The following is a 27,631-nucleotide window of genomic DNA, read 5'->3' on the forward strand; positions in this document are numbered from 1 at the left end:
ACTTTAGCATATGTCCCTTAGCAATAAGCCTAGCCTATGTTAGCAGTTGCTACTGTAGCCTAGTCTATGATTCTGACATCTAAACCTAAGAAGCTAAAAGCTTAGAATATGCCAATAAAATGTATAAATAATCAGTATGTACTCATTTAAAATAATTATTAGTCAATCGTTAACTATAATACACAAGCAAACAAACAAAAAAACCTTCCAATCGTTTGTTTGCATTCAGCTCTTACGAGTACCGAACGATCGCCAAGCAATCACTTTTCCTAGGACACAGTAAGTCATAAATTTTCATTAGTATCTCTCTTCAACTAATGAAACTACCAAACAGTATAATAACCATTCATTTCTATTCTTTATTCTATCTTTACGTAATGGAGATACTGAGTTACTGACAGCTATAATGAAACATATACGTAACGTAATATTAAAACAAGAAGAATTCTAAAAAATACGTATTTGTTGGCTTCGATGATAGCAGTCTGATTTATTTTATATTTTATGATATCTAATTCACAATTTTTTTTATTAAATGTATTGCATGCACTCATTTCAAATAATTATTAAGTAACCATTAACTATAATAAACAATCAAACAAAAAAAAAAAAGCTTCCAAACTTCTGTTTACATCCAGCACTTACAAGTACCGAACGATCGCCAAGCAATCATTTTTCCTAGTTCACAGTAAGCCATAAATTTTCATCATCTCTCTTCAACTACTGAAACTACCAAACAGTATAATAACCATTCATTTCTATTCTTTATTCTATCTTTACATAATGTTTTTTTTTATTAAATGTATTGCATGAATAAGTTTTTCAATTTACACACGGAATAAGTTTTTCAATTGACTAGCATCAGGAACCAATGGGAGAGCGGGAGGATGGTGGCGAGTTTACTTAGTTGGCGGGGCGCGAGTTTTAAAATTGTTCTCGGTGGTCCGGGCAAATCTCTGGACTTTACAGCAACAACCTTTCGTAACTTGAACTATTTTCGTATGTAGAGCCAAAAAAATCTTCGTATTTGCTTTCGTATCTCGAGTTTTTCGTAAGTTGAGCCTTTCGTATGTCGAGGTACCACTGTATTCTATAACTGTGCCAACAAACATTATTCTGGCTGAGACCAACTGTAAGAGAGAGTTTTGTAATTGGTTGGTCTGTTGTATGGAGCCCTGGGGGGACCATGAAAGTGTAGCTCCTTTGAGGATGAACAGCAGCTATGCTATCAAAATACTGTAACCTATTCAGGTAGAAAATGGTGGTCATGCATCTTGTATTGTGGATTTTTTTATGATGATAGATTTTTTCTAAAATTTCTTTAATCATATCTTGCTAAGCTGTGTATCTGAACAGGTGATGATCAGTGAATTGTTACGAATCTGGGGAATTGATGGATTTTTAAAGCACACCCAGTCTGTCCAGGAATTTTATCGGAAGCAGAGAGATAGCATGATGGAAGCTGCCGAAAGACATCTCACTGGTTAGTACTTAGAACACTGTGGAAAATGTTATCTAAGATGGCATGTATGAGTGATGAGCCTTCATTACTGTCTGTAGAGTCATGGGCATGGGGCTAACAATTTGTAGTAGAATTTAGGATTCCTGTGCAAGTGGCAGTAAGCTGCCTTGTGAAACACCAGCAGAGCAAGTGAGGGTGTTTATGGCTTTCATTTTGTCTTGTCTTTTGTACATTTAGCTCTAGAAATACAGTATGCTGTTAAGCTACTGCATATCATTTGCAGTAGTTCTAGAAATACAGTACTATATGTATAACACCTGTACATTAATTGCAGTGGTAGAAATACAGTAATGTTCCCAAGCTGTAAATTAACCCTTAAACGCCGAAGGGGTATATTAAAAATCGTCTTCCGTGTGCCGAGGCGGTCTCGGAGTGAGCGCAGGAGCGGAAAAAATATTTTTTTCAAAAAATCACAGCGCGCTTAGTTTTAAAGATTAAGAGTTCATTTTTGGCTCCTTTTTTTGTCATTGTCTGAAGTTTTAGTATGCAACCATTAGAAATGAAAAAAGTTATCATCATATATAAATAATGCGATATATGATAGCACGAAAACAAAATTTCATATATAATTGTATTCAAATCGAGCTATGCGCAAAACAGTTAAAGGTAACGAGTTAATTTTTTCTTTGTAATGTACACTAAATTGCAATCATTTTGGTATATAACACATTGTAAAACGATCAAAGCAACACAGAGAAAATATTATCACAAAATGATGCATGAATTCGTAACGCGCAGACGGACGTTAAACAAATATTTTTCTTCAAAAATCACATAAATCTATATACTTGTCCTTTAGATACTTCCAACATTTCTTTTCAAAATGAAAACAAATGATTGAATATTACTATACTGTAAGATTTTTAGCTTACAATTGCAGTTTCCGACCATTTCGGACGAGTTAAAGTTGACCGAATGTCGAATTTTTTTAATATATTTTTTTATATCAAATATTTCAAACTTGAGAAAGGCTACAACCTTCAATTATTTTTTGTTGTATTCTACATGAAATGCGCACATTTTCATATATAAAACTCTATGAAACGCCTAACATAAAAATGGAGCAAATATTCCGAGAATGCGACAAACGCATTTCGGAGATTTATGGTGGAGAATCCGCGCGGAGGGAAGGAATGTTTTTTTTAAAATTCACCATAAATCTAAATATTGTGCTAGAGACTTCGAATTTGTTTCAAGATGAAGATAAATGACTGAATATTACTAGACTGTAAGAGTTTTAGCTTACAATTGCGTTTTTGACCATTTTGGTAGAGTCAAAGTTGACCGAATGTGGTTTTTTTTTTTTCTATTTACCGTGATTTATATGCAAATATTTCAAAAATGAGAAAGCTACAACCTTCAATTATTTTTAATTGTATTCTACATGAAATTGCGCACATTTTCATATATAAAACTTTATGTAACTGCTAATTTAAAATGGTGCAAACATTACCACAATCGCACGTATGATTTTTTCGGAAGAGTTACCGTGCGGACGTAAAGAAAATGTTATTTTTTCATAAATTCACCATAAATCGAAATATTGTGCTAGAGACTTCCAATTTGTTGCAAAGTGAAGGTAAATGATTGAATATTACTAGAATATATGAGTTTTAGCTTATAATTGTGTTTTTCTACCATTTCGGTAGAGTCAAAGTTGACCGAAGGTTGAAAATTTGTCACTTATCATTTTTTATGTGAAAATATTTCAACTGATAAAAGCTACAACCATGGGTTGTTTTAGTTGTATTGTGCATGAAATTGCGCACATTCCCATATATAAAAACTTTATGCAACGGCTAATTTTAAAATGGTGCAAACATTCCACAATCGCATGTATGATTTTTTCGGAAGAGTTACCGCACGCATGTAAGGAAATTTTTTTTTCATAAATTCACCATAAATCAAAAATATTGTGCTAGAGACTTCCAATTTGTTGCAAAATGAAGGTAAATGATTGAATATTACTAAAATATAAGAGTTTTAGCTTACAATTGCGTTTTCGACCATTTCGGTAGAGTCAAATTTGACCAAAGGTTGAAATTTTGGCACTTATCGTTATTTATATGAAAATATCTCAAAACTGATAAAAGCTACAATCATGAGTATTTTGTTGTTTGTATTTTACATAAAAATGCGCACATTCTCATATATAATACTCCATGTAACGGCTAATTTAAAGTGGTACAAAAATTATGTCAAAGTGACTAAATAATTTCCGAGATGTGTCACCGATACTTTTTAGTGCGGCAAGAAAGAAATTCACGCTTGCGCGCCTGCATAATGATTGTAAACAAAACAACACCTTGATCCGTGAACTCCCAGCATCCCCCAAGGCGCGTGATTCAAGAGTTTTCAGCTGGTAGGCCTATAAGTATTTTCCGCTAATTTAAAAAAAAACTTGTATGTCGACGTAAAATACGTCCACTCGGGGTTTAAGGGTTAATTGTTGTTTTAGAAATAGAGTATTTAGCACTGTTTTCCAAGTGTATATTAATTCTAGTATCAAAAGTTCAAAATACTTTTTAGTTACTGGATTAAATTATTTTTATTTAAGGACTCAAAAAGCCTAGTGATATTGCATCTTTTATGTATTTTTTTATTTTTAGTGATAGGAACAGAGTGTAGTAAACAGGTTTTTTTGTCTTGCTGAAACTGAATTTTTCATTATTATGTACTGCATTTGATGTATTTATCAAGATGGTGGAAATGTAGATATATTTTTATATAAGTAACTTAGCAAGTAATTACATAGCTATTAGTTTCTACTAAAACAGCAACTTTAGATTTTGAGATTCGCGATAGTGCTCTTTTGTTATTGGTGTAGTTAGCTGACCCCGCCCACTTTTGGGAATGATTGGGTACAACATAGCTGAAAAGTTCAATTCGCATCAGCCGATCAGTGATTGAACATTGGTTGTTGGTTTTGTTTTGTTCAAGATTTGTTCACTGGATGGTCTTAGCTTTAACTGAATTTTGTGAAGTATCTTACATTTTAGTAGCCTTTCGGCTTATTTTATTTAGCTTACTTTAGCTAGATTGATGATTACTCGATTTTGACTTAATATGTCTGACGCTAGTGTATCTAGTAACCAGTTTTGTAGCAAGGGCTGCAATACCAGGTTGACTTCATCTAAATATGACTAATTCAGTTTGCTTTCATGTAGAGGACAAATTTTTGTTCTAACCCGACATGCGACTAGTGTAAAGAGTGATTGGGATCAGGGAAATGGAAAACTAACAGCTCATTTGACCAAACTTGATAGCATTAGAGAGGAAGGCAGTTGCAAGAGCGGAAGCTAGGGGATCTGTGTCTTGTTTGTCTAATATACCTGTGCCCTTGACACCTGTGATGGTTTCTTCCCTCTATTCCCAGTCCTCTTACGCTTACATCCACTCCAGTACATGGTTCCCAAGCTTCCGAACCCAATGCCAGCATCAGCCTTGAAAGTTGAATAGATCAAAAGTTTGGTCTGTTGGTTAATATTCTTGCTCAGATTGGAACTTCAGTAAAGATCCTGATGGGCAAAGTGAATGCAAGTGATATGGGTGCAAGTTTAGTGCAAAGTGTGGTGCCAGTTGAGGAGGTGACATCCCGTCCCACTTACGCTCCTTCAAACTCCCCTAATCCTGGGAAGAGGCAACGCTCCTTCAAACTCCCCTAATCCTGGGAGGAGGCAAACTGAAGATCCAAGGGAGGTCAGTGGGGTTTGCTCAATGGTAGTTGCTCCCTCAAACATGTCTGTCGTACATACCCAAGAAATGTTGGACAGCTACTGGAAAGGTGTCCAAGTGGATGTTCATGGATGCTTCTAGGCCACTGAAAAGGTCTGCAGCTTTCGAACACTTTTCTTGCTCCCTTGTAAGTGATACAAGGAACAGGAGCATAGTCCTAAACCATCCTGTAGTTTCTGGGATAGCGCAGGTGCCCAGGTGTCTCCAGTGTATGTAGCACCTAAGCAGGCTTACCGTAGAAAGAGTTCCAAGTGCCCAGTAGAATCGGAGCTCCCAGTGGAATCTGAGCACCCAGTGGGAGTCAAGAGCCCACAGTGGAATCCGAGCACCCAGTGGGAGCCAGGTGCCTAGTAGCTTCCAAGTGTCCAGTGGGAGCTGAGTGCCCAATGAGATCTTGGCGCCCAGTGGATTCTAAGCGCCTAGTGGGAGCTGAGCACCCAGTGGGAACAAAGTGCCTTGTGGGAGCAGGATTAGGAGCCAAGTTGAGCGCCTGGTAGATTCTGAGCACCCAGTGGGATCCAGACACTCGCCTTATAAGCAACACTCAGTATTAGTGCCTCCTGTGTCTGAGTATTCCTCTGTGTCAGATGATTCTCTAGTGTCAGTGGATTCACGTGTGTGTCAGTGCGTCAGTCTGTGTCTGTACCTTCACCTGTTGGTGTGGCACTGGAGCAGAATAAGCATTCGGCTTCCCCTTTTGTAGGTCTCACTCCTCCCGGCTCGACAGCTAAGGAGTCCCACGTTGGACAAGTGGATTTCGCACTCAGCTACTAATCCAGTGGTCTGAAGTTAGATTCTCAGCTCGGCCAACGCGGAACAAGAGGAATTTATATCTGGTGATAGAAATTCACTTCTCGATATGATGTGGTTCGGATCCCACAATAAGCTGTAGGTCCTGTTGCTAGGTAATCAATTGGTTCTAGTTACATGAAAATATCTAATCCTTCGGGCCATCCCTAGGAGAGCTGTTAATCAGCTCAGTGGTCTGGTAAAACTAAGATATATTTACTTCGAAAGCTAAGGACCCTTCATTAGTTCCTATCCAGCTTCGTCTGGATAGCATTTTGGCATTTTTAAAAAACTACTACTGCATCTCAGATCTCAGAGGGAGATCAACTGGACTTAGCTCTTTCTTTGATTTCTTTGACAGAGGAGGACTTCGAGCAAGAACACTCTAATTCTTTGTATGCTTCTCTTTTGAAATATTTTCTGTTTTGCTACCTGTCGTACTGCACTCCAATGGCCGTGACATCCCCTGGATCTGCTTTCATGATGTGACAACCTACAGAGTCTGCCAGACTACCTAAGATGGTCCTCTCCTCCTTTTCAAGAAAGGCTCTGTCAGGAATTGATAGTTGGTTGTCAGAGAAGAGGGAGATAGGCAAGGCAGTATTTTGTTCTCTTCCTTCTCGTCTTTCTCTTGTATGCCACCCACAAAGTTCCTTCATTGGGAGTTTCTGCTTCCTCCCAAGGGTATTTGGCCTGATCAATCCAGTGTGTAGTTCTACATTTAACTCAGCCAAAATCATGTTCTCGGCCACAGAAGGGATCATTTAGTATGTGACTATTTTAAAGTGTTTGAGGTCTTCAACTTCCTTTATTAGATGATAGGAGCTTCGACTAAGGAAATTGAGACTGCATCTCCCTCCAAGATAGTATTTCAGCAGATTGGCTTGCAGTACTCTTTTGTGCTGACAAGACTGTCTGAGATGGATCACAATAATAGGCTGCAATATTTTCTTCAGGTATCCTCAAGAAAAGGGAGTACGTAGTGTTGTTTATTTACCAGGGGTCACTCCCTCCCAGAGATCATTCCTCCTGTTTGCTTCCATGGACTGTGGCGGTCTCTTTCCTCAAGCCACAATAACGTGTAGCAAGCTTTTTATATCTTTTAGTGCTAGTTCTTTCTCCCCTCTGCAAGCATGGGCCCTTTGAGGCAGCAGAGCAAGGATCCAGTTACGTTCGCGCTCGAATCTCAGATCAACTTGCTCTGTCAGTAAGAAATCATCTACCAGACCCTCCCCTAGCAAGTGAGGATCCAGTGTCCATGCCTGTGGTTGCCTGACTTCTCCATTTATTTTATTATTTTTTTTTTTTTTAGAAAATGGGAAGCTAAGAATGTGGAACCATGGTTGTCCAAAGTCCTCAGAGAAGGGTATTCCATCCCCTTCAAGGAAAAACCTTTCTTAGTGTCGTCATCTGTCAACTTGAAAGCCTGCTAGATAGGCTTGGAGAGGTTTTTGGCCCCTCTCAGGGGAGTTTCTTTTTTTCTCAGGAAGAGAGCAATAGAGGTGGTCGAGGGCATAAACTCAGAGGGGTTTACAACTTCCTGTTGTCGTTGGGAAGTTGGAGACCTATCCTGGTCATAAGTCCCCTGAATTTTCTTGTGCACAATGACAAAATTCAAGATGCAGACAAACCATTTAGTCTTGCAGTCTATTTGTCTGGGAGACTGGGTTGTGACTGTCAGCATGCAGGACACCTACTTTCATGTTCTATTACACCCAGATTCCAGGAAGTACCTGAGGTTTGTACTCGCTTTAAGTGAAATGGCTGCATCTGATGGGCATAAATATATGCCTATGTCTATATGACTGGCTCCCATGCTTGTCTTTAAGAATGAAATGCACAGAGGATCTTCAGAAGACTTCTGCTTGCCCAAAAGTTTGGCCTACTGATCATCTTGAGAAGCCCCAACTAGTAAAAAAAATGGCACTTAATAATCCCTTGGATTCCAGTGCTTGGCTTCAAGCCTAAATCTCATATTCCATTTCATTCCATTCCATCTATAACTAGTAATGACTCAGCTAATAGTCTATTTAGGAATGAGGATAGACACTAGCTTTTCAGGCTTTTGTATCCCACAAGGGAGAGTGGAATCCTGTCTTCAGACAGTATGAAACTTCCTATCTCTCCATCCTGCTCGGTCAGTGCATGGATGAGCCTTCTAGGCACCCTCTCATTCATCGAGAAGTTCATGCCTTTAGGGAGACTGCATACAAGACTCTTGTAGTTCTTCCTAAAGGCCAGTTGGCACAGGAAGCCTCTCTCGGACTCTACTGTCTTCTGCCATCACAGCCGAGATCAAGGACCTTCGGTGGTGGCTCGAAGAAGGGAGATATCTAGCCAGGAAATCACTTCACCTGTTGAACCCAAGCCTAACTTATATGCATCAGATCTTGGTTGGGGTGCACTTTTGGAGGATATGGAAGTTGCTGGGATGTGGGATGTGGTCTTGGGAGGAGAGGAAACTCCATATCAATGTAAGGGAGTTGAAGGCAGTTCACTTAGCCCTGCAACATTTTGCTTCGGTGATGTGTGACAAAACAGTTGCAGTTCATTCATACAATACAACTCCACTGGCATACATAAAGAACCTGGGAGGCACACACACTTTCTCCCTGTACTAAGTGGCCAAGGATCTTCTTTTTGGACAGAGGGCAACCGGACTCGAGTCATCATGTGCTTCATTCATGGCAAAATGAATGTCCTAGCGGACGAATTGAGTTGTTGCAAGCAAGTTCTACCCATGGAATGGGCACTGAATCCACAGGTGTTTACCAATCTGTGGAAATGGTGGGGAAAACAGTTGGTTGACATGTTTACAATGGCAAGGAACCATCGTCTGCCCCTGTATTGTTCACCAGTTACAGACCCTCAGGCATGGGCAACAGATGCAATGATCCAGGATTGGTTGAACTTGGAGGTTTATGCCTTCCAACCGTTCAATATGGTAAGGGAGTCATAAACAAGCTTTGCTCTCACAACATGTCAATGACCCTCTTAGCTCCATTTTGGGTGCAGAAGGAGTGGTTTCTGGACCCGGTGGACTTCCCAATACTTCTTCCTCAGAGACGAAGTCTTCTCAAACAGTGCCATTTCCATTGGTTTCATCAAGGATTATCTACTCACTCTGACAGGCTTCTAACTCTCAGGAAGCTTGTCAGAGTGAAAGGTTTTCAAGATCAGCTGCAGAAGCTGTTTCCATGTGCAGACGTGACTCTTCTAGACAGTATTCCCCTGCAGGTGCCTAAGAAATAGCATCTAATTCTTCAAAAACATCTGTAGCTCACATAGCAGATTTTTTTACTTGTAGTCATTTTGGGGCATAGCAACTTCTACAATTAGAGGTTACAGATCCATGTTAAATTCAGTATTTAGACATAGGGGCTTGGATCTAGCAGCAAATCAGGACATCACTCACTTGATAAAGTCTTTTGACAAGCAGACTGCAGTCTCATGGAACTTAGATGTTGTTCTTCGTCAGCTTTCGGGCCAACTAAGAAAACCCTTTTTGTGGTTGCATTCACCACTGCAAAGAGGATTAGTGAGTTGCAGGTCCTGGACAAGTAAGTGGGATTTTCACAGGGAAAAGTGATCTGCAAGTTCACTCTGGGGTTCTTGGTGAAGAACGAAACTCCTGCCAATCCCTTGCCTTGTTCCTTCACTATGAAAAATTTAACTGAGATCTTGGACCTACAGACCAGGAGAGAGTTCTGTGCCTAGTTAGGGCATTAAACCACTATCTCAAAAGAACTAAGATGATCAGAGGTCCCTCTCATAACCTCTAGTGTTCAGTCAAGAACCCATCACGACCTCTATCCAAGAATGCTCTGGCTTTCTTTCTGAGGAATGAAATCTTTGAGTCTCGCTTGGGTATACAAGAGAATGACTTACCCATTCTTATAGTTAAAGCCCATTAGATAAGGGCAATCACCACATTGTTGGGCTTTTAAATGCAACTTGGCAACTCTTGGCAATCATTCAGTTTACTTTTTGGAAGTGTTGATCAGTGTTCGCCACCTATTACTTATGTGATGTGGAGATATTTTATAAAGACTGCAGTACTTTATGTCCATTATGCGTGGCTGGTATGGTATTGGGGAACAAAGGATAGAAGTGCCATAGCTTCTATTTTATCTATCTCCTCACCTTGATTAACCCTTAAGGGATGGATATACGCATGAGTAGTAATAACAGGTTTTGGGTGGTGGGAGGATTCACTCATGGTTAGTAACAATATTGCACGTCATCGATTTGGGGAATCGGGCAGGAAAGAGGTTCTATAACTTCTATAGCCTATAAATTCACCAATGGCCACTTTTAGACTGGCTAAAATCAAGTGGGTGACTCATGAAAGAGCAAGTTGTGATCTTGACTTCAAGGGAGGATGTACTGCCTCTCTGTCTCACATGATGTCTTTTTATGAATTTGCTCATAAATATACCAAAGGGTTGTTCTTAGTTTTAGTTCTTATCTTATTTCATTTCTTATCTGCTTTGATATTGTGTGAGCTTTAATTATAATTTTACAAATAAAATCAAATTATTTTTTTAGAAAAAACATGTATAACTTGGTAACATTTTCAATTGCTTGTAAAAGAGGCCTCACAGGGGGTTGCAAATATCGTATATTTCCGTGTATAAGACGACCTTTAGATAAGACGAGGTAAAAAATCATGGCAAATTTTCATGAATTTATCTCATATCTGTAGTATAAGATGACTTTTAATTTGCAAAACCAAAATTTTGTACATTCAACTTCCCTGTCAGATATATACTTAGCTTTAGACTCAGTCGTTCCCGACAGAAATTCAAATTTCGTGGCACACGTAAAGGTAGGGCAGGTGATCTACCGCCCTGCCGCTGGGTGGCAGGACTAGGAACCATTCCCATTTTCTAATCAGATTTTCTCTGTCGCCGGTTCCGACGACATCGTTGTTTGTTCCGCCTGACCTGATATTCATTTTTCTTCGCCATTGATCTTCTGGACTGTCTTTTTTTGGTGACGTACTAGATTGTTGGTTTGGCATACGTTTTAGTGGACTGTTTTTTTGGATTTTGCTGTGGATTTTTCTTAGAATGTCTGACTCTAGTTATGCAATTAGAGTATGTGTGAATGAGGGTTGTAGTGTGAGAGTACCGAAAGGTTCGGTAGATCCGCACACGGTATGCAAGCGGTGCAGGGAGCATGAATGTTCTTTCACTAGTACGTGTGAGGAATGTAAGAATTTGAGTGAGGAAGAATGGAAGACTTTAACTTCCTACTTAAGGAAGTTGGAGAAGGATAGGATTAGAAAAGCTTCTTCGCGAATCTTGAGTAGATCTCGCTCTAACGAGTTAGTTAGTGATAAGGTATCCCCTATCCAAGGTGTAGTTGCATCCTCCCCATCAGTATCAGCTCCTTCTCCCTTCACAGAACCCGCAGATTCGTCTTTGGAAGTTGCGGATTTGAAGGCTGCCCTCAAAAGGATGGAGCTCAAAATGCGAGCTTTGGAAGGTAAGCACAGTGCAGTGGATAGTGATTTCAGTGTACCCAGTGCAGTGGAGGGGGCGTCTGATCAGGTCTGCAACGCTCCCAGGCGTAGACCTCTTCCAATCTCCCAGGCCCAGAGGAGAAAGAATGTCAAAAGCGTTACGGAGGTTGTGGAGGATCCCCACCGATCAGGCGTCCCTTCGGCAGGATCTGTGTCGTCCCAGACTGCCAAGGATCGCCGTTGCAAAGGCATCCTGAGAGAGTGCTTCTCATCTTCGGATTCTGCGTCGCCCAGGCGCGGCTGGAGCTCTGCCGAACAGTCGAGGCCCTTGAAGAGGAGTTGGAAAGCACCTACCTTGGATTCCAGCCCTGAGCGCTTCCCGGAAGGTTCTCCTGTGATTAGGAAGAGAGCCAAGAGAGCGTGAGGCACCAGTCAGATGCTTAGTTTGTTCAGAGAGAGAGACTTCTTCCAGGCACATGCCGACTACCAGGCGCGAGGATCCTGCCGATCGCGATCCTCTTCCCAGCCGCGAAGCGCCTACCAGACACGAAGCTTCTTCTGAGCGTGAGCCTTCGGTCAGTCACAAGTCTCCTAGCTACAGAGAGAAGTTTAGCAGACGTTATCCTCTCTCTTTTCTCGATGTACCAGATGGACACGACTCCTTCCAGACGCCCTGAGCCTGTTAGTCGCGAAGCTCTCCCTAACAGCTCCATTCCTGGTTGCAGCAAGACGTCTTTTAGACACAAGACTTCTCCCAGCATAGAGGAATCTTCCAGGCGCCAGTTCAAAGATTCAAAGATCTCCGGATTTAGTATGCGCTTCTTCAGACAGGAGCCCCTCTCCTCGAGAACAGAAAACGGTTGTATCAGACAACTCCTCTCTTCGTAAGCGCTCTCCTTCGGTTGATCGCTCTCCCCATACCAGAACGGCGATGAAATCCTCCTCCTTCCTGAAAATGCACCCGGCCATTTCCATGAAGAAAGCCCTCCAGTCGGTAGGAGCTTGGTTCAGCTCTAAGGAAGAAGCAGGGAAGACTATCTTTGCCTGTCCTCCTTCCAGGCTTTCAGGAAGAAGGGGCATTTGGTATGAGACGGGGGAAGCAATGGGACAGGCTCTTCCTTCGTCTGCAGAAGCAGATTTCTCCACTCTAGTGGATTCGACAAGAAGACATGCCCTGTTTACAGTCAAGACCACATGGGGTATGTCGGAGATGGACCACCTCCTCAAGGGATTATTCCGGGTCTTGGAAGTTTTTAACTTTCTGGACTGGTCCCTTGGGGTGTTGGCCAAGAAGACACAAGAACCGGACTTTCTTAGCCCCGAAGTTCTTCACAGCATCTTGTCCTGTATGGACAAAGCTGTCCAAGATGGATCTGGAGAAGTAGCCTCCCTCTTTGGGGCAGGTATACTTAAGAAGAGAGCAGTCTTTAGTTCCTTATTAACGAAATCTGTCTCTCCAGCTCAGAGGGCGTCTTTGTTATACGCTCCTCTGTCGAAACAGCTTTTCCCTTCTCAGTTAGTGAGAGACATCTCTCACTCACTCACTGAGAAGGCAACCCAGGATCTCTTAGCCCAATCAGCGAAGAAGACTCGACCTGCTGTGCCACCTGTTAAGAAGGAAAGTCGGGCTCCTCAAGCGCCCTTTCGGGGTGGTCCTTCTTCGCGATCCGCCTCCAGAAAGAAAGGACCAGTCAAGAGAGGGAGGTCATCTTTTTGACCTTTCAAGAAGGACAAATGATTCGTAAGTCCTCCAGACACCAGTGGGCACCAGGCTGCTGAAGTTCTCGGAAGCCTGGGCTGTGAGAGGAGCGGACAACTGGACCCTCTCAATCCTAAGGAAGGGATATCTCATCCCCTTCAAAGACAGACCACCCTTGACTTAGACTCCAAGGGAGTTGTCTGCAAAGTACAAAGACCCTGTCCTGCGAAGATCTCTCCTTCTCCTTGTCGATCAGATGTTGGAGAAGGGGGCCATCGAATTAGTACAAGATCCCCACTCCCAAGGCTTTTACAATCGCCTTTTCCTCGTTCCGAAAACCTCAGGGGGGTGGAGACCAGTACTAGACGTGAGCGCACTGAACCGATTCGTGGAGAAGAGGAAGTTCTCCATGGAGACCACATCCTCGGTTCTTGCGGCTCTCCGTCCGGGAGATTGGATGGTCTCCCTGGACCTTCAAGACGCTTATTTTCATGTCCCTCTGCATCCTTCATCAAAGAAGTTTCTTCGTTTCATGATCCAGGGCTTTGTGCTTCGGCCTTTCTACGACCCCCCAAGTTTTCACGGGCCTTATGAAGAACGTAGCCCGTTGGCTGCATTTGAAGGGGGTGAGCATCTCACTTTACCTGGACGACTGGCTCATCAGAGCCAAGTCAGAACAGCAATGTCTGGAGGACTTGTCTACGACACTAGACCTAGTACGGTCTCTTGGACTTCTGGTGAACCTCGAGAAATCCCAGATGATCCCCAGCCAGAACCTTGTCTATCTGGGGATTCAGATGGATTCTCGGGGTTTTCAAGTTTTTCCATCTCAGGAAAGGCTCGATCGAGGCTTGGAAAAAGTCTCAGCCTTCTTAGGGAAAGAACGGAGCTCAGCGAGGGAATGGCTGAGCCTGCTGGGGACCCTTTCCTCACTGGAGCAGTTTTTTTCCCTAGGGAGTCTCAACTTAAGACCTCTGCAATTCTTCCTACAGAGGGTATGGAATCGGAAGACAGGAGATCTGTCAGACTCCTTTCTGATCAATCAGAAACTGAAAACCCACCTGGCTTGGTGGTTGGTTCCGCTCAAAAGAAACATAGGTATGTCCCTGTCGATTCAGAGCCCGCACCTAGTGTTGTTCTCCGATGCATCGGAGACTGGCTGGGGAGCAACACTAGGAGCGAGGGAAGTGTCATACACCTGGACAGAGGAACAGGTGTCCTGGCACATCAACTCAAAGGAACTTTTGGCTATCCATCTAGCCCTAAAGTCCTTCGAATCAGAAGTCAAAGGCGTGGTAGTCCAAGTCAACTTGGACAACACCACGGCTCTGGCTTACATTCGAAAACAAGGAGGGACCCACTCTTTCTCCCTCTACGAGTTGGCAAGAGATCTTCTGATTTGGGCAGAGGAACGAAACATTACTCTCCTTACAAGGTTCATTCAAGGAGAAAAGAACGTGAGGGCGGACCTGTTGAGCAGGAAGAACCAGGTCCTTCCAACAGAGTGGACCCTCCACCTCGAAGTATGTCAAAGGCTTTGGAACCTGTTGGGAAAACCACAGATAGATCTTTTCGCCACGTTCCTCAACAAAAGGATGGACAACTTCTGCTCGTCGATCGAGGATCCGAGAGCCATAGCAGTCGATGCCCTCCTCCTAGACTGGTCGGGCATAGATGCCTACGCCTTCCCCCCATTCAAGTTGGTGAGGGAAGTAATAAGAAAGTTCGTGGCCTCGACGGGAACGAGACTGACCCTCATCGCTCCCTACTGGCCCGCACAAGATTGGTTCACAGAGGTACTGGAATGGATAGTGGACTTCCCCAGATCTCTTCCTGTAAGGACAGATCTGCTTAGACAACCCCACTTCGAGAGGTTTCACAAAAACCTCCCCACTCTCTCCCTGACTGCCTTTCGACTATCGAATGACTCGTCAGAGCGAGAGGCTTTTTGCGAAAGGCTGCCAGCACGATTCCCCGAGCCCGTAGGGCCTCAACCTTATGGGTGTATCAGTTGAAGTGGGAAGTCTTCTGGAGATGGTGCAGGTCGAAGAAGCTGTCCTCCTCCAGTACCTCTGTGACCGAGATTGTTGATTTTCTTCTCTTCCTGAGTGAAGAATCTCATCTAGCTGTATCTACGATTAAAGGATACAGGAGCATGCTTTCCGCTGTCTTTAGGAATAGGGGCCTAAAGATAGCGGAGGACAAGGATTTTCATGATCTTATTCGGTCCTTCGAGGCATCCAAGAACAGGTCCTCACTTCCACCTAGTTGGAATCTTGACGTGGTCCTCAGATTCCTTACTTCAGACAAATTCGAACCTCCTCATCAGGCTTCCTTTAGAGACCTTACAAGGAAATGTATTTTTCTCTTGGCCCTCGCGACGGCCAAGAGGACAAGTGAACTACATGCATTGGACTCTAGTGTTGGTTTCAGAGGAGACTCGGCAATATGTTCTTTTAAGCTATTATTTCTGGCAAAGAATGAAAACCCTTCAAAACCTTGGCCCAGGAGTTTTGAAGTTAAAGGACTTTCCCCCTTGGTAGGGAGGGAAAAGGAGAGGTCTCTTTGCCCAGTCAGGACACTCAAGTTCTATCTTCAGAGGAAGAAACAACTTAAGGGTTGCTTACAGAGTCTCTGGTGCGCGGTAAGAGACCCCAGGAGACCCATGTCTAAAAACGCCCTGGCCTTTTTTGTGAGAAGTGTGATCTCTGAAGCGCATGAGAAGTGCTATGATGACTCCTTCAAGCAGCTTAGAGTTAAGGCACATGAGGTGCGAGCAGTTGCGACGTCGCTATCTTTTCATAGAAATATGTCGATGAAGGACATTCTAGCTGCAACGTACTGGAGATGCAACTCTGTCTTTGCATCCCATTACGTGAAGGATGTTAGAGTTACGTACGACAAATGCTTCTCTCTTGGTCCATATGTATCTGCGGATTCAGTGCTGGGACAGGGAGCTGATACTGATCTTTAATTAGTTCAGTTAGTTTTTTAATTATTCGGAGTTGAGTTTTTAGGGTTGTTTGAAAGGATGTTCGGGGATAACTCCTTTCAATCTTAGTACTAACCCAGGTGTTAGGATCAGGTGGTCGGGATCGGTGTTGTGCTCCTTGATGATGCCATTAGGCTAGGTGTTTTGTCATTTAAGTGGATTAGCACCCATTGACAAAGATCCTCAGGCTCTGTCGAGTAAGCGGATAAGACCCCATTGACAGATCCACAAGAACTCTTAGCATGAGGTCACTACCTCGCTGAGGCTCTTGAGGCGAAGCAGGCTCCTGGGCAGTAGCCATGAAGTCTTCCGCCTAACCAGGTAGGAACCAAGGTTTTTTATGGTTACCTACAACGTATGTTGTTTTCCTGTCTATTTCAGTAGTTAGCTGTCTCTTACCCACCACCAAGGGTGCCAATCAGCTAAGTATATATCTGACAGGGAAGTTGAATGTACAAAAATGATATTGTTATGATACAATAAAGTTTTCTACATACTTACCTGGCCGATATATACAATTAAATGGCCCACCCAGCCTCCCCTCAGGAGACTAGTGGAAGAGAAAATCTGATAAGAAAACGGGAATGGTTCCTAGTCCTGCCACCCAGCGGCAGGGCGGTAGATCACCTGACCTACCTGTAACGTGTGCCGCGAAATTTGAATTTCTGTCGGGAACGACTGAGTCTAAAGCTAAGTATATATCTGCCAGGTAAGTATGTACAAAACTTTATTGTATCATAACAATATCATTTTATTTTGGAGGAAAGTGATTATATGCAAAAATTAAACAGTACAAATGTACTATTCGTAATAATGATGACTTAAGTAAAGGTTGGTTGCATGTTGTATCCAACATACAGAATATAAACATTGACATGCATTCTGAAAATCTTGGCTCATTGAGTACGTATTATGGATATTTTCATTGCGATTAGTTGTTAGAAGAAATATAATTCAGATACCTTTTCTCATAAATTAACAAAGTTTGGTTGAAATCATGCACATACTACTTCATTGTATGAGCGTTAGGTGTGATTTCTCCAGTTCCGAACGTCACTTTTGCTTGGCGGTTATTCGGTTTATTCAGCCTCGGCTAAACCTGCAGCTTTGATTTAGGCAACTAGTATTCTGTCTTGAGATCTTCATTGCATGGGGAATGAACAAAAATGTATTTTATTTTTACTTATGGAAGCCACCCTTGAGAATCGGAAGGGTGTAACAACTTGACAACTTTAATGGAACTGTCGATAGTTACGGCAAGTGACGTCAACAATCAGTTGTTTCTCAGTTCAGTTGTTTAAGGTCATAAAGTTCTGGGAACCCTGGGGTTACTGTGTACCTGGAGTAGCCTGCAGTTGTCATTTTTTAATGGATAGGGACTGTTTTTAATAACTTGTAGGTAGCATATGTATCTGGTTATTTTATTGTACTCCATCCAGGGCAAGGGCATTTGTTGTTTCGTAATGCTTTGGCAGTCATTTGGATACTCCTTGACTGCAAACCTCCCTCTGAAGTAGGTCAAGATTAGTACAGACCAGAGGCTGTATCCTTCTGATGTAGCGCTCTAACCAGGTAAGGTTACAACAAGCATATCACCAGTGCTAGCAAATTTTGTATATTGAATTCATATTTTTTCTTTATGTTTTTGAGTAGTATATGTCCAGGCATCCCACCCCCTGTCGATGTGGGATTCAACTATGCAATTACTTGATAAGTTATTTATATAAAACTGACATTTTTTTTTATAAAAATGAAACATCTCTCCTGCTCCCAGAAGGTGAGGCAACAAAGTCCACCAGGTTCATCCACCTCTTCAACGCATTAGATGCCAGATGCCGCAGATTCCTTGCATATACAATCTTTGATTGTTTTTTAACCAGTTTCCAGCTGGTGCCAGAAGATTTATCATATTGTTTAGACTGAAGGTTTGTTAGCTATGAAATATACAAATTGATTAAAAATTTGTCATTTTCATATATACTTGCCAAGTAATTACGTGATATGAGCCCTCCCTCCCCCTACGTATGGATATATAGCATAAACAAATTAAGCTATTCAGCTATGTTGTATCTATTCTTCTCCAAAAGGAGGCGGGGTCAGTTACTTACACCAAAAACAAAAGAGCACCACCTAATTTCAAAATCTAAAGCTGCCAGTTAAGTAGAAACTAATAGCTATGTAATTACTTGGTACGTATATGTAAAACTTTATTCTTTTATGTAAAAATATCATATTTCCAAGTATTTTTTTTCCATGCAAATAATTATAAAAACTGAAAGCACCCTAAAGAGTTTTTTTTTACTGTATATATATAAAACTTGTTGAAGAACTTGATGTTTCCTGGATATGACAGTTGCAAATTAATTTTTCAGATCCTTAATTTACAGTAATATTGTTACTATAAGTCTCCTGTTGTTTTTATTAGCAAAAGAATTAGTATTTTTATTTATATGACAAATTACATTGTTTCACATGTAGGTTTGTGTGAGTGGGCAGTTCCAACTGGAGGAATGTTCTTGTGGCTGAAGGTCAGTCTCTTAGTTTTTTTATCACACCAAATGGAAAGTGTTATTATAACTGTTGTTATAACTTAGTTATTGTAATACATTATTTAAAGATATGAATACATAGTGTCAATTAATATTACAATGTATTTTATTTCAGGTTCCAGGTGTTGTTGACACATGGGATATGATACTGGAGAGAGCTCTGAAAAAAGATGTTATATTAGTGCCAGGCAAAGCATTTATGTGTGATCCATCATCTCCATGCCAGTACATGAGAGCAGCATTCTCAGTTGTAACTCCTGAAAAAATGGATAAGGTGAGCTTTGTAAGAATTTTGGTCATTTTTAGTATTTTTGAAGTATTTTTAAGTTTTCTGTGTCATTAACAGCTTTTTAGAATATTTCTAGTGTTTTTCAACTATCTTTGAAGTCTCATGTCACTAATAACTATAGTGCAGTGCCATAAGTGTCTGTATCAGAATTGAACTTCCTTTGTACCCCTCCATACCAAATACTTTATGGCTTACGAGGTAATATGGTCTGTGGTGGTAAGTACGCTCTCTTTTGGTCACAAAAGTTCCACAAAGTTGAATTCACAGGCTTAACTTCATATCTATTATTCCATCAATACAACCGATCTGATTTTTACCATGTATCTGATGAAAATACAATCCTTTGTAATTTATATAGAAGAGAAATATTGTTTTTGCAAGCTTATTCAGTTGTTGAAGTTAGTACAGTAGCAAGGTGTGGAGTGGGAAGCCCATGCATTCCCCATGTACTCACCTGATTGTACCTTCACTTTTTCTGCAGCAGTCATTGTGTCAGCTTGTCTGCTTTGCTGCTCTGTGGTAATGATTCATGATCCCAGTTGTCTTGGTAGCTTTCACTGTGGTTTTTCCATCTCTTGGTTTGTGTATTGTGGTGTGTGTGTGTTCTTGGTATTGCCAGGAATGTGCAAGAGTAGCATAGGTATCCTGAGCTTGGGGTCTGTGTAAATTTTTCATGTTGTCTATGAACATGAGATGGGTCTAAGTAGACTGTCAGTACCATTGAGGGCTAATGCACATCCCTTCATCCTTACTGCTCTTGTTGGCACTGTAACCATGAAGATTGTGACATTGAAACTACTCCTAGCTGTTCTTACCTCTCTGCTTGGTCCATGGAAGGTCCCTCAGAGGCAATAGATGACTATTTTCCGTCTGTAGTTGGTAGGTGCTCTGCGAGAGAGTGTAATGCTAGACCAAACTCCAGAGTTCCTGTTGGGAGTCCTGGAAATTGATGAAGTCTCTAGGAACTTCTGTAGCACTGACCAGGGAGCCTTTGTTTGCTTCCTTCTAGAGAATCGGGCTGGAGGCAGGAGATGAGTAACAGGAATGAGGTTAGAGTTTCAAAGGAGCAGGTCAGATTTCTTTGAGGGAGAAACTCCATTGGCCAGAAGATTTTGGCAAGGTAGGGGAAGCCTGAGACTGCCTACATCTCATTCTATAAGCACTCAACATGAGGAGGTTACATTGCATATGAGGAAGTCAAAGCCATGTCAAATTAAACTAGTCTTGACTACCATGGCCACAAGTAGATGCAGAAGAGTTGGAAAATCTCCACCTACCACTGATCCTCTGTTTAGCTCACACTCACTAAACAGTCTTCTGAGGGGATCTTTGTTGCCCCCCCCCCCCTCACAAAAGTTATTGTAAATGCAGGGCTATGTTTAAAGATTACATAAAGAATTTGCAGGTTTTAGCAGTTAAGTCCACATAAGTGCTCTGAGGTTAATGAATTGAAGTATGAATTCCCTATAGAATAAGCACTGAGAAAATTATGGAAATTGCAGTATGAGAATAAAAATATCTTGATAGTAATCTCACAGTTATTTGGATTGACATTATACGGAACTTGTGATTATCAGGTGGTTCAAAGGATGCCACTGAGTTGTTTCTTGTAAAAGAAAATAGTCAGCAGATATCCGTTTTTGCAGAGTTCTTATGCTATCACTGAGTCACTTTTATACTAGACTTGATCTGTTGATGAGGTAATCTTCCTACAATTTTTTATCACCTTAGAACTTTTATGTGTTTTAGGGCTGCAGCAACTGCCGAAATTCAAGGAATTATAGAATTTTAGTTATTAACAGTTTTCAACTGTTTTATATCTAAATAAACATATCTTGAGGTGATAATGCTAAAAAAAGATTTTAGATTGGTTTTTATTGACAATTTTAGTCGTCGTCTGTATAACAGTGTGAACCACAAATCATAAAAAGAATTGTGAAAAAGTCTGTATGAAAAATTCAGGATAGATCCAAGTGAGTTATGGACTGTTTTCAATAGTTTTATGCATAGATAAACATCTAGAAATATTATTGGTATTAAAGAAATTTTAGATTGGTTTGTGGATAACTTTGTTCATCATTTTTATGGCATAATGAATGACAAATTGTAAAAAAGCATGGAAAACGAATTTGAAAATAAAATTTGTTAAAGAATAATTGTTTTCCTTCTGTATTGCATTTTCTCTAGTGTTAGTGTTATAGAGAAAACTCCTTATAGGGATAACTGAACCTTCAGAATCTAAATATCGTTGATGTTCTTATTTTTGAGTCCAGAAATATTGCACTTTTGCATTTTCCTGGTTTTTTTGTTTTTAAGAGTAAATGCTTCGATCTCAAAGAAGTCGGAAATAAGACTTGTGTTTTTTCAGTATTATTCATAGGATCAGTGGTAAAAGTTGGAAGGAAATAACCACCAGTCATTAGATATAAGTCATTTACTTATAGATTGGGACCTTGTGACATTGGCGCTCTCCATAAATGCAAATTTTAGGTAATGTATAAATCAAGAGAGAGCATAGTTCTGTTCATTTGATTATATTGTAAATTTCATGGCATATTTCTTATAAATAGTTTCAGTGCAAAAATCAGCCTTCTAACTGTAATGGTTTCATAGTTATTACAAAATAAGCATAATACAGGCAGTCCCTGGTTATTGCTTGGGGTTCCGTTCTCGGCAGGTGCTGATAACTGAAAACTGCCATGAACCGGAACGAGGTGGTTTATGGCACTTATGGCGTAGAGCTTCAGTTAATTGCACTGATATCCGGTTAATGTCACCTCTGTTAGGTATGTTACGGTGCCATAACTATTATTAGCACCTTATGGTGCTGTTAACTGAAACTCGGCCTATTATGACAAGCGCCATAAAACTGGATCGCCATAAAACTCCAAGAAGACTGAACCAAATTTGATGAAACTTTATGTATCTTGATTTGCGAAGAGTGTAACTGATTTTTGAGTGAAGCTTTTTCTGGCATTATTTTTGAAAAGTGATATGATTTTTTCAAATTTGAAGCAAATCCCTTCAATCATAAGGTGGCTCTAATGGGGCCTTATGGAATCGGCACTCACCTTCAAATATTTATGCTTTGCTTTTGTAGAAGTAAAATTTCCGGTAAGCATTTCAATTCATAACTTAAAAGAAAATGATCTTTGCATTGTGATTAAACCAACAATTATGATATATTTGTGTGATTTTAATTAATTCAGTGAGCTATTTTTTTTTTTTATTTAAAATTGCTCTTGAACTATTGAGAAAATTCCATTTAAAATTTTGCTTACAGTATATGCTATCCAAAAATGGATAGCTGTGTGTTTCCCTTTAGGTTATAAACTCAAAAGCAAGTAGCATCAAGATAATGTTTTATTTTGTGTTTTTATCCTTGATTCATTCCAGGGGTTGATGAACTTAGCAGAATTAATTCGTGAGGAGATAACTCTTCAGCAGACTTGAGAATCCTGTTGCTTTCTCTCTTCACAGACTTTACTCATTGGCATTTGGCTGTGAAATCTCTTACATATTGAGATTGTGTAGACTCTGAGACAGAAGCTAATGACAAGTACAGTGCTGTATCCTAGAAGTGTAGATGTTGCATGTTGCATAATGTATTAGAAACTTTACATTGTCTATGAAGGCTTATCAGAAGGAACAGAAGTTGTATGTTATGTTTTGTCAATGCTGTACAGTACCTTGATTGCAATATATTGAACTTTATTTTTTTCTAGTCAAGGAAAATACTGGAAAGTAAATTTAACATTGCAAGGTAATCTCACATTTGAATTGAACTTTGGAGTAGTGAAGTTTTATTTTAGATATTTACATTTAGGAAAATATTGCTGTAAATTTGGGAAAATATGCTAAACAATGACTTTTAATCAAGAAAATTTTTGAAATTATGCAATTACCAACATTTGACATATTGTGAAACATGATAAGTTTTACCTGCTTTTACTTTACCTAACCCGTCTGTGTACTGTATTAGGCATAATATATCATCCTCCTTCATTTGATATTTCATGTAAATAAGATACTCACCTTTTAGACGCCTAGAAATCTAGGGTTGATCTTCAGTAGTACACATAGAAATTCAATAGAAAGAGATCTTTTTTGTCATATTAGGTTAATGAATTGTTTGAACAATATTGTTTTTCACCTTTTCCTTGTTTTTTGTGTCTACTGGCATTTCTTTTTTCCTCTGGTGATGTTCTGCCATCCAGCATGGAGTGTAAAAACTGTTGATCTTGGCTCTGCATGTATTCAAAAAGGTTAAGAAAGTATCTAATAAGAAAATACAAAAAAGGAAGTGAAATTAGGAATTGTTTCACAATGCTAATCTGTTGTTTCACCTCAGATTTTCATTGTTGTTTTAATAGTTCTCAGAGTATCTTGGAGGCTCAAAAATATCCAACAGATAATCAAAACTAATCAATAATGTTCCTGCCTCAGTGTTATGACATCACAGCTGAAATTCAGAACGTTCACTTGATCTTTTGCAGGGATTATGATTTCTTGTACACATTATATAAATTGGTTATTTTTTTAAGCCATTGGGTATGACAGCTTTATAGTGATTTATAGATCTAGCATACATCTTATAGTTAGTGAAGGTTAGTGTAGGGAATTGTTGTAATGTGCTTCTTACATGTTATTTATTTACATCAAAAGTATTTTTAACACATCTTCATCTTATTCATTTGTCATTATGAGGGATTGTGTCCCACTTTTTAGAGTAGTTTTTTTATTTATCATCTAGGACTTTAGATTAGGAGACAGTATCATAGAATATACCTTTGAGCATTTGGTGCCATATTCAGTAATGAAAGCATTCTTTTTTTTAAATCTGGTCAGCTTTTTTTATTGTAATTTATTTTTTTAAATTTCCAGAATCCCAATCCTCAATATTATGAAAAAATTAGGATTTCTTATGATCTCGTTTGCCATCAAGTATGTAGAGCAATTGAGTTGCTCCTTCCTTTCACTGCCAAATAATCTGTCAGGGATAGCAAAGTCAGTTCATTTAATTTGTACTTATCATAATTTTTATCATAATTTTTACATTTATGCTTTTAAAGTATTTTATAAATTAATTTTTTAGAACTTCTCAAAATCATACAAAAAGTTTAGCATCATCTTTATGATTGTGCAGATATGGTGCATAGTTGGTGTTGCAGTATTTGTACATTATTAAAAGTAAACAAGTACAGTAACTTGCATTAATTTCCAATTCAGAAAAGTGAATTACCTAATTGTGAGACATATCATAGCATTATATTATATATCAGAGTATTATACTATATTGTTCATAGTAGTGGTAGTGTATGTATACGTACTGTATTTAGCTAAGAGTTTGTGTTTATACTGTATGTCTTATTGCAGTAGAGGTTTTTGTGCTGGTGCATGAATATAAATATTAAAATGTTTAATTTGGGGATTCATGTGTAATGAAATAAGATAGATAACATCAAGGTTTTGATGCCTGGTACTGGAATGAAAGTATAGTGTGTGTTATGTAGAAGCTCCAGCTTGGGATAAGAAAAGGAAAGTGATATAAGTGCCTGTAAATGATAAGTTTTTATATTCTATTTTATTGTTGTATATCATAATCTTAAAAATTACATGAGTTTTTGCAAGGGATATTGGATTAGTAAACTTATTCGAGGAAATAACAAATTTCATTTGAAAGATCGTTAATGATTACACTTTATCAAAGGAATTTCGGTGCTCAGAGATAGGGTAATTTGCCATCAACCAAAACATTCTTAGTGGTACTATTGACCATCATCGGTATAAACAGTGTCATTCTGGTCACTTAAACAACTAACTCATGGATGTTGATTGCCATATCCTCATAATATTCCACCAATGTGTAGTAGAGTATGGAATAATATCTTTTTTGTAGATCATAAACTTTGTAAATTTACTCTGTGTTCGAGAGCACATTTCCTTAAAAAATTAAATTTGAAACTCCTATCTAAATCTACAATCTGTACTACTTTGGATACCATTCTTGGTTTTTTTGTAAATGTAATAAGCTAATTTTATCTATCAAGTAAGTCCAATTTTTATCTGGTTAAACCATTTGATAACTAAAACACACTGAAAAAGAGACTGGTTGACTGACTAATAACAAATTACTTACTGCATTTGAATTTTTAAGAGAGGCTATTTAAAACAGGTCTTGCATTCTTTTGCTAAAATCCACTTGTGCAACTGATGCCGTGTTTGAAAGACAACTGTAGAGTTTTCTTTGCTATATTCTATGAATTGTTGGAATAGTTATAGTCTTAGCTTCTATTCATAAATATTTTAAAGTTTTTAATTAAATAAAAACAATAAAACTAAATTTTGACAAGAATCAAGAGTTAGATATAATGACTTTGAAGATTTAATATGCAATTCAGAGTTAACAAAACTTTAAAAAAAGATAGAAAAAACTATAATTGGTAATTTATATAGGGAGGGACATTGGAAAAATGTTGCCCATTAAAGCTAAAATTTTCTTAGGTAAAGGTGGCAGAAATTACAAATTATAATTTCAGTTTTGGGAGGCTGTTGTAGTATTTGATATTGAAGGAAAATTTTTAATGGTAAAAAGTGATCTTTCTAACCTATTGATGGTGCATTTTTGTAGACTTACGTTATTTGGGTACTGTTTTAAATATTTTTTTCATGCTAATAAGTATTTAAGAATCTAATTCAAAAAGTGCTTTGGTGATATATTTAGTAATTGATGGAGCCTTCAGGTGATGTTGAGTAAACAAAATATTACATAACCTTCTGTTTCTTGGAATCTTCATACGTGTAAACTTAGATGTCCAGGGCCTGAGTGGTATGATTAAACTAGTGTATCATCAGTCAGACATTAGAATTGAGCAATGACAGTATGATGAGATACTAATTTAGAACTGATATGATTTAATTTTGTGTTGTTGTTAATAATACTATGTTGTGCTTCAGAGTCAGTGGTTTGATAAAATAATTGATAAAAACAATAATGTTCCTTAGAGATTTTACTTAATACTATGTATGTAGTATATTGTGCTTGCATTACACACACACACACACACACACACACAACACACAACACACACACTACATAGATATATATATATATATATAATATATATATATATATATATATATATATATCTATATATATATATATATATATATATATATATATATATATATATATCTTATATATTATATATATATATATTACACACACACACACACCACACACTATACAGTAGAACCTCGGACTTCGATATTAATTCGTTACAGAAGAAGCAACGAGATGCGATTTTGTCGAGATCTGAATTAATTTTTCCATAAGAAATAACTGAAAATGGATTAAACCGCTCTTGACCACCAGTTATTAACCTACCCTTGCCTTTTTATACAAAATATTACCCATAACTACACATAAATTACAATTAAATAAGTTCAGTGTTAAATAACATACCATTCAATGCACTTTTTTCATTTTTAAATATATACTGTAATAAAATAATTGCCCTACATACGCTCAATTCGGCCATAATATGAAGGTTGACTGAAAGCCATAGGCTAGGCTAGGTACATAGTATGTACTGTAAGGGGTAGGCATAATTACCATAATTACGTATTGTTGCTAATAATAAAACATTGAAATTCAAGTCTAATTCTTACAGGAAATTAATAAAATATTAAAAATAAACCAAAATGATGTCTGTTATCATAAACTTCAAAGAAATCCCTAAGTTAAGTCGCTAGCTAGTGGCCGTGAGCAGCTGTAAACAGACATAAACAAACCATCATACAGTCTACTGGAATACTGTATACAGAATAACTTTAAAATAGCTTTTAATATGTGTCATATTAAATTTTTTTCATAAAATATCCTTGTAAAATAGGGTCACTTTTCATAGGCGCTTTTGCTTCATTATTCGGCAGAGTAGATCCATATAAGTGTATTCCTTTAAATTGGAAAGAATCCCGATATTAAGGATAACTGGGGAGCTATCGATATCGCAAAACCCTTTACATAATTTGGTTATAAAATACTACCAAGAAAGTATTGTCCTTAAGTAAACAAGGCTCGAAGTCCAGCACGACTAGGAACTACGAATTATGAGCATCGTAACTTTTGTAAGTCAAGCACGTCTGGGAATTACGAATAATGAGCAGACTGCAAAATGTTCTGGCAGGCAAAAGCACTGTCTGAAACTGACAAAAAACACATGTAGACTTTTTTAAATATACTACGTTTATAAATAAAGTACCTGCAATTCTTAAACCCAGCTTTCTTTCGTAAATTAAGTTCCATTCAGCATCTGAAGACAGTGATCATATCGTAAAATGAAATCATCTGATATTTTAAGAATGTAAACAAAACCAGAATGCAAATGGCAGATTACTCTGTTCGTATTATAATTCAATAATATCGTAATAATGCATGCAATATGATTAGATACAGTAAAACAAGGATTTTATTAAAATGAAAATTATTCTCAATACAAAAATATTATCGACCTTTGCGGTTTTTTAAATTTTGGATGAAGTGATTGTAAACTTGTAGTACAGACATAAGCAACAAAATCGAGAGAC

At 38.8% G+C, this 27,631-nt stretch overlaps 1 protein-coding gene across 2 annotated transcripts in view; it reads left to right on the forward strand.

Moving 5' to 3' along the window:
* LOC135225697 (kynurenine/alpha-aminoadipate aminotransferase, mitochondrial-like) overlaps nucleotides 1–26,112 on the forward strand; it is a 153,999-nt gene extending 127,887 nt beyond the window's left edge. For both annotated transcript variants that reach the window (XM_064265052.1, XM_064265051.1), the window contains exons 6-9: nucleotides 1,357–1,483; nucleotides 18,683–18,732; nucleotides 18,869–19,027; nucleotides 22,439–26,112. In XM_064265052.1, coding sequence (XP_064121122.1) covers nucleotides 1,357–1,483; nucleotides 18,683–18,732; nucleotides 18,869–19,027; nucleotides 22,439–22,495 — 393 coding nt within the window. In that variant the 3' untranslated portion in view covers nucleotides 22,496–26,112. The remainder of the gene's footprint in view (nucleotides 1–1,356; nucleotides 1,484–18,682; nucleotides 18,733–18,868; nucleotides 19,028–22,438) is intronic.
* The last annotated feature ends 1,519 nt before the right edge of the window (nucleotides 26,113–27,631 follow it).

The sequence above is a fragment of the Macrobrachium nipponense genome, chromosome 13 (assembly GCF_015104395.2).
Source record: "Macrobrachium nipponense isolate FS-2020 chromosome 13, ASM1510439v2, whole genome shotgun sequence".
Taxonomy (NCBI): domain Eukaryota; kingdom Metazoa; phylum Arthropoda; class Malacostraca; order Decapoda; family Palaemonidae; genus Macrobrachium; species Macrobrachium nipponense.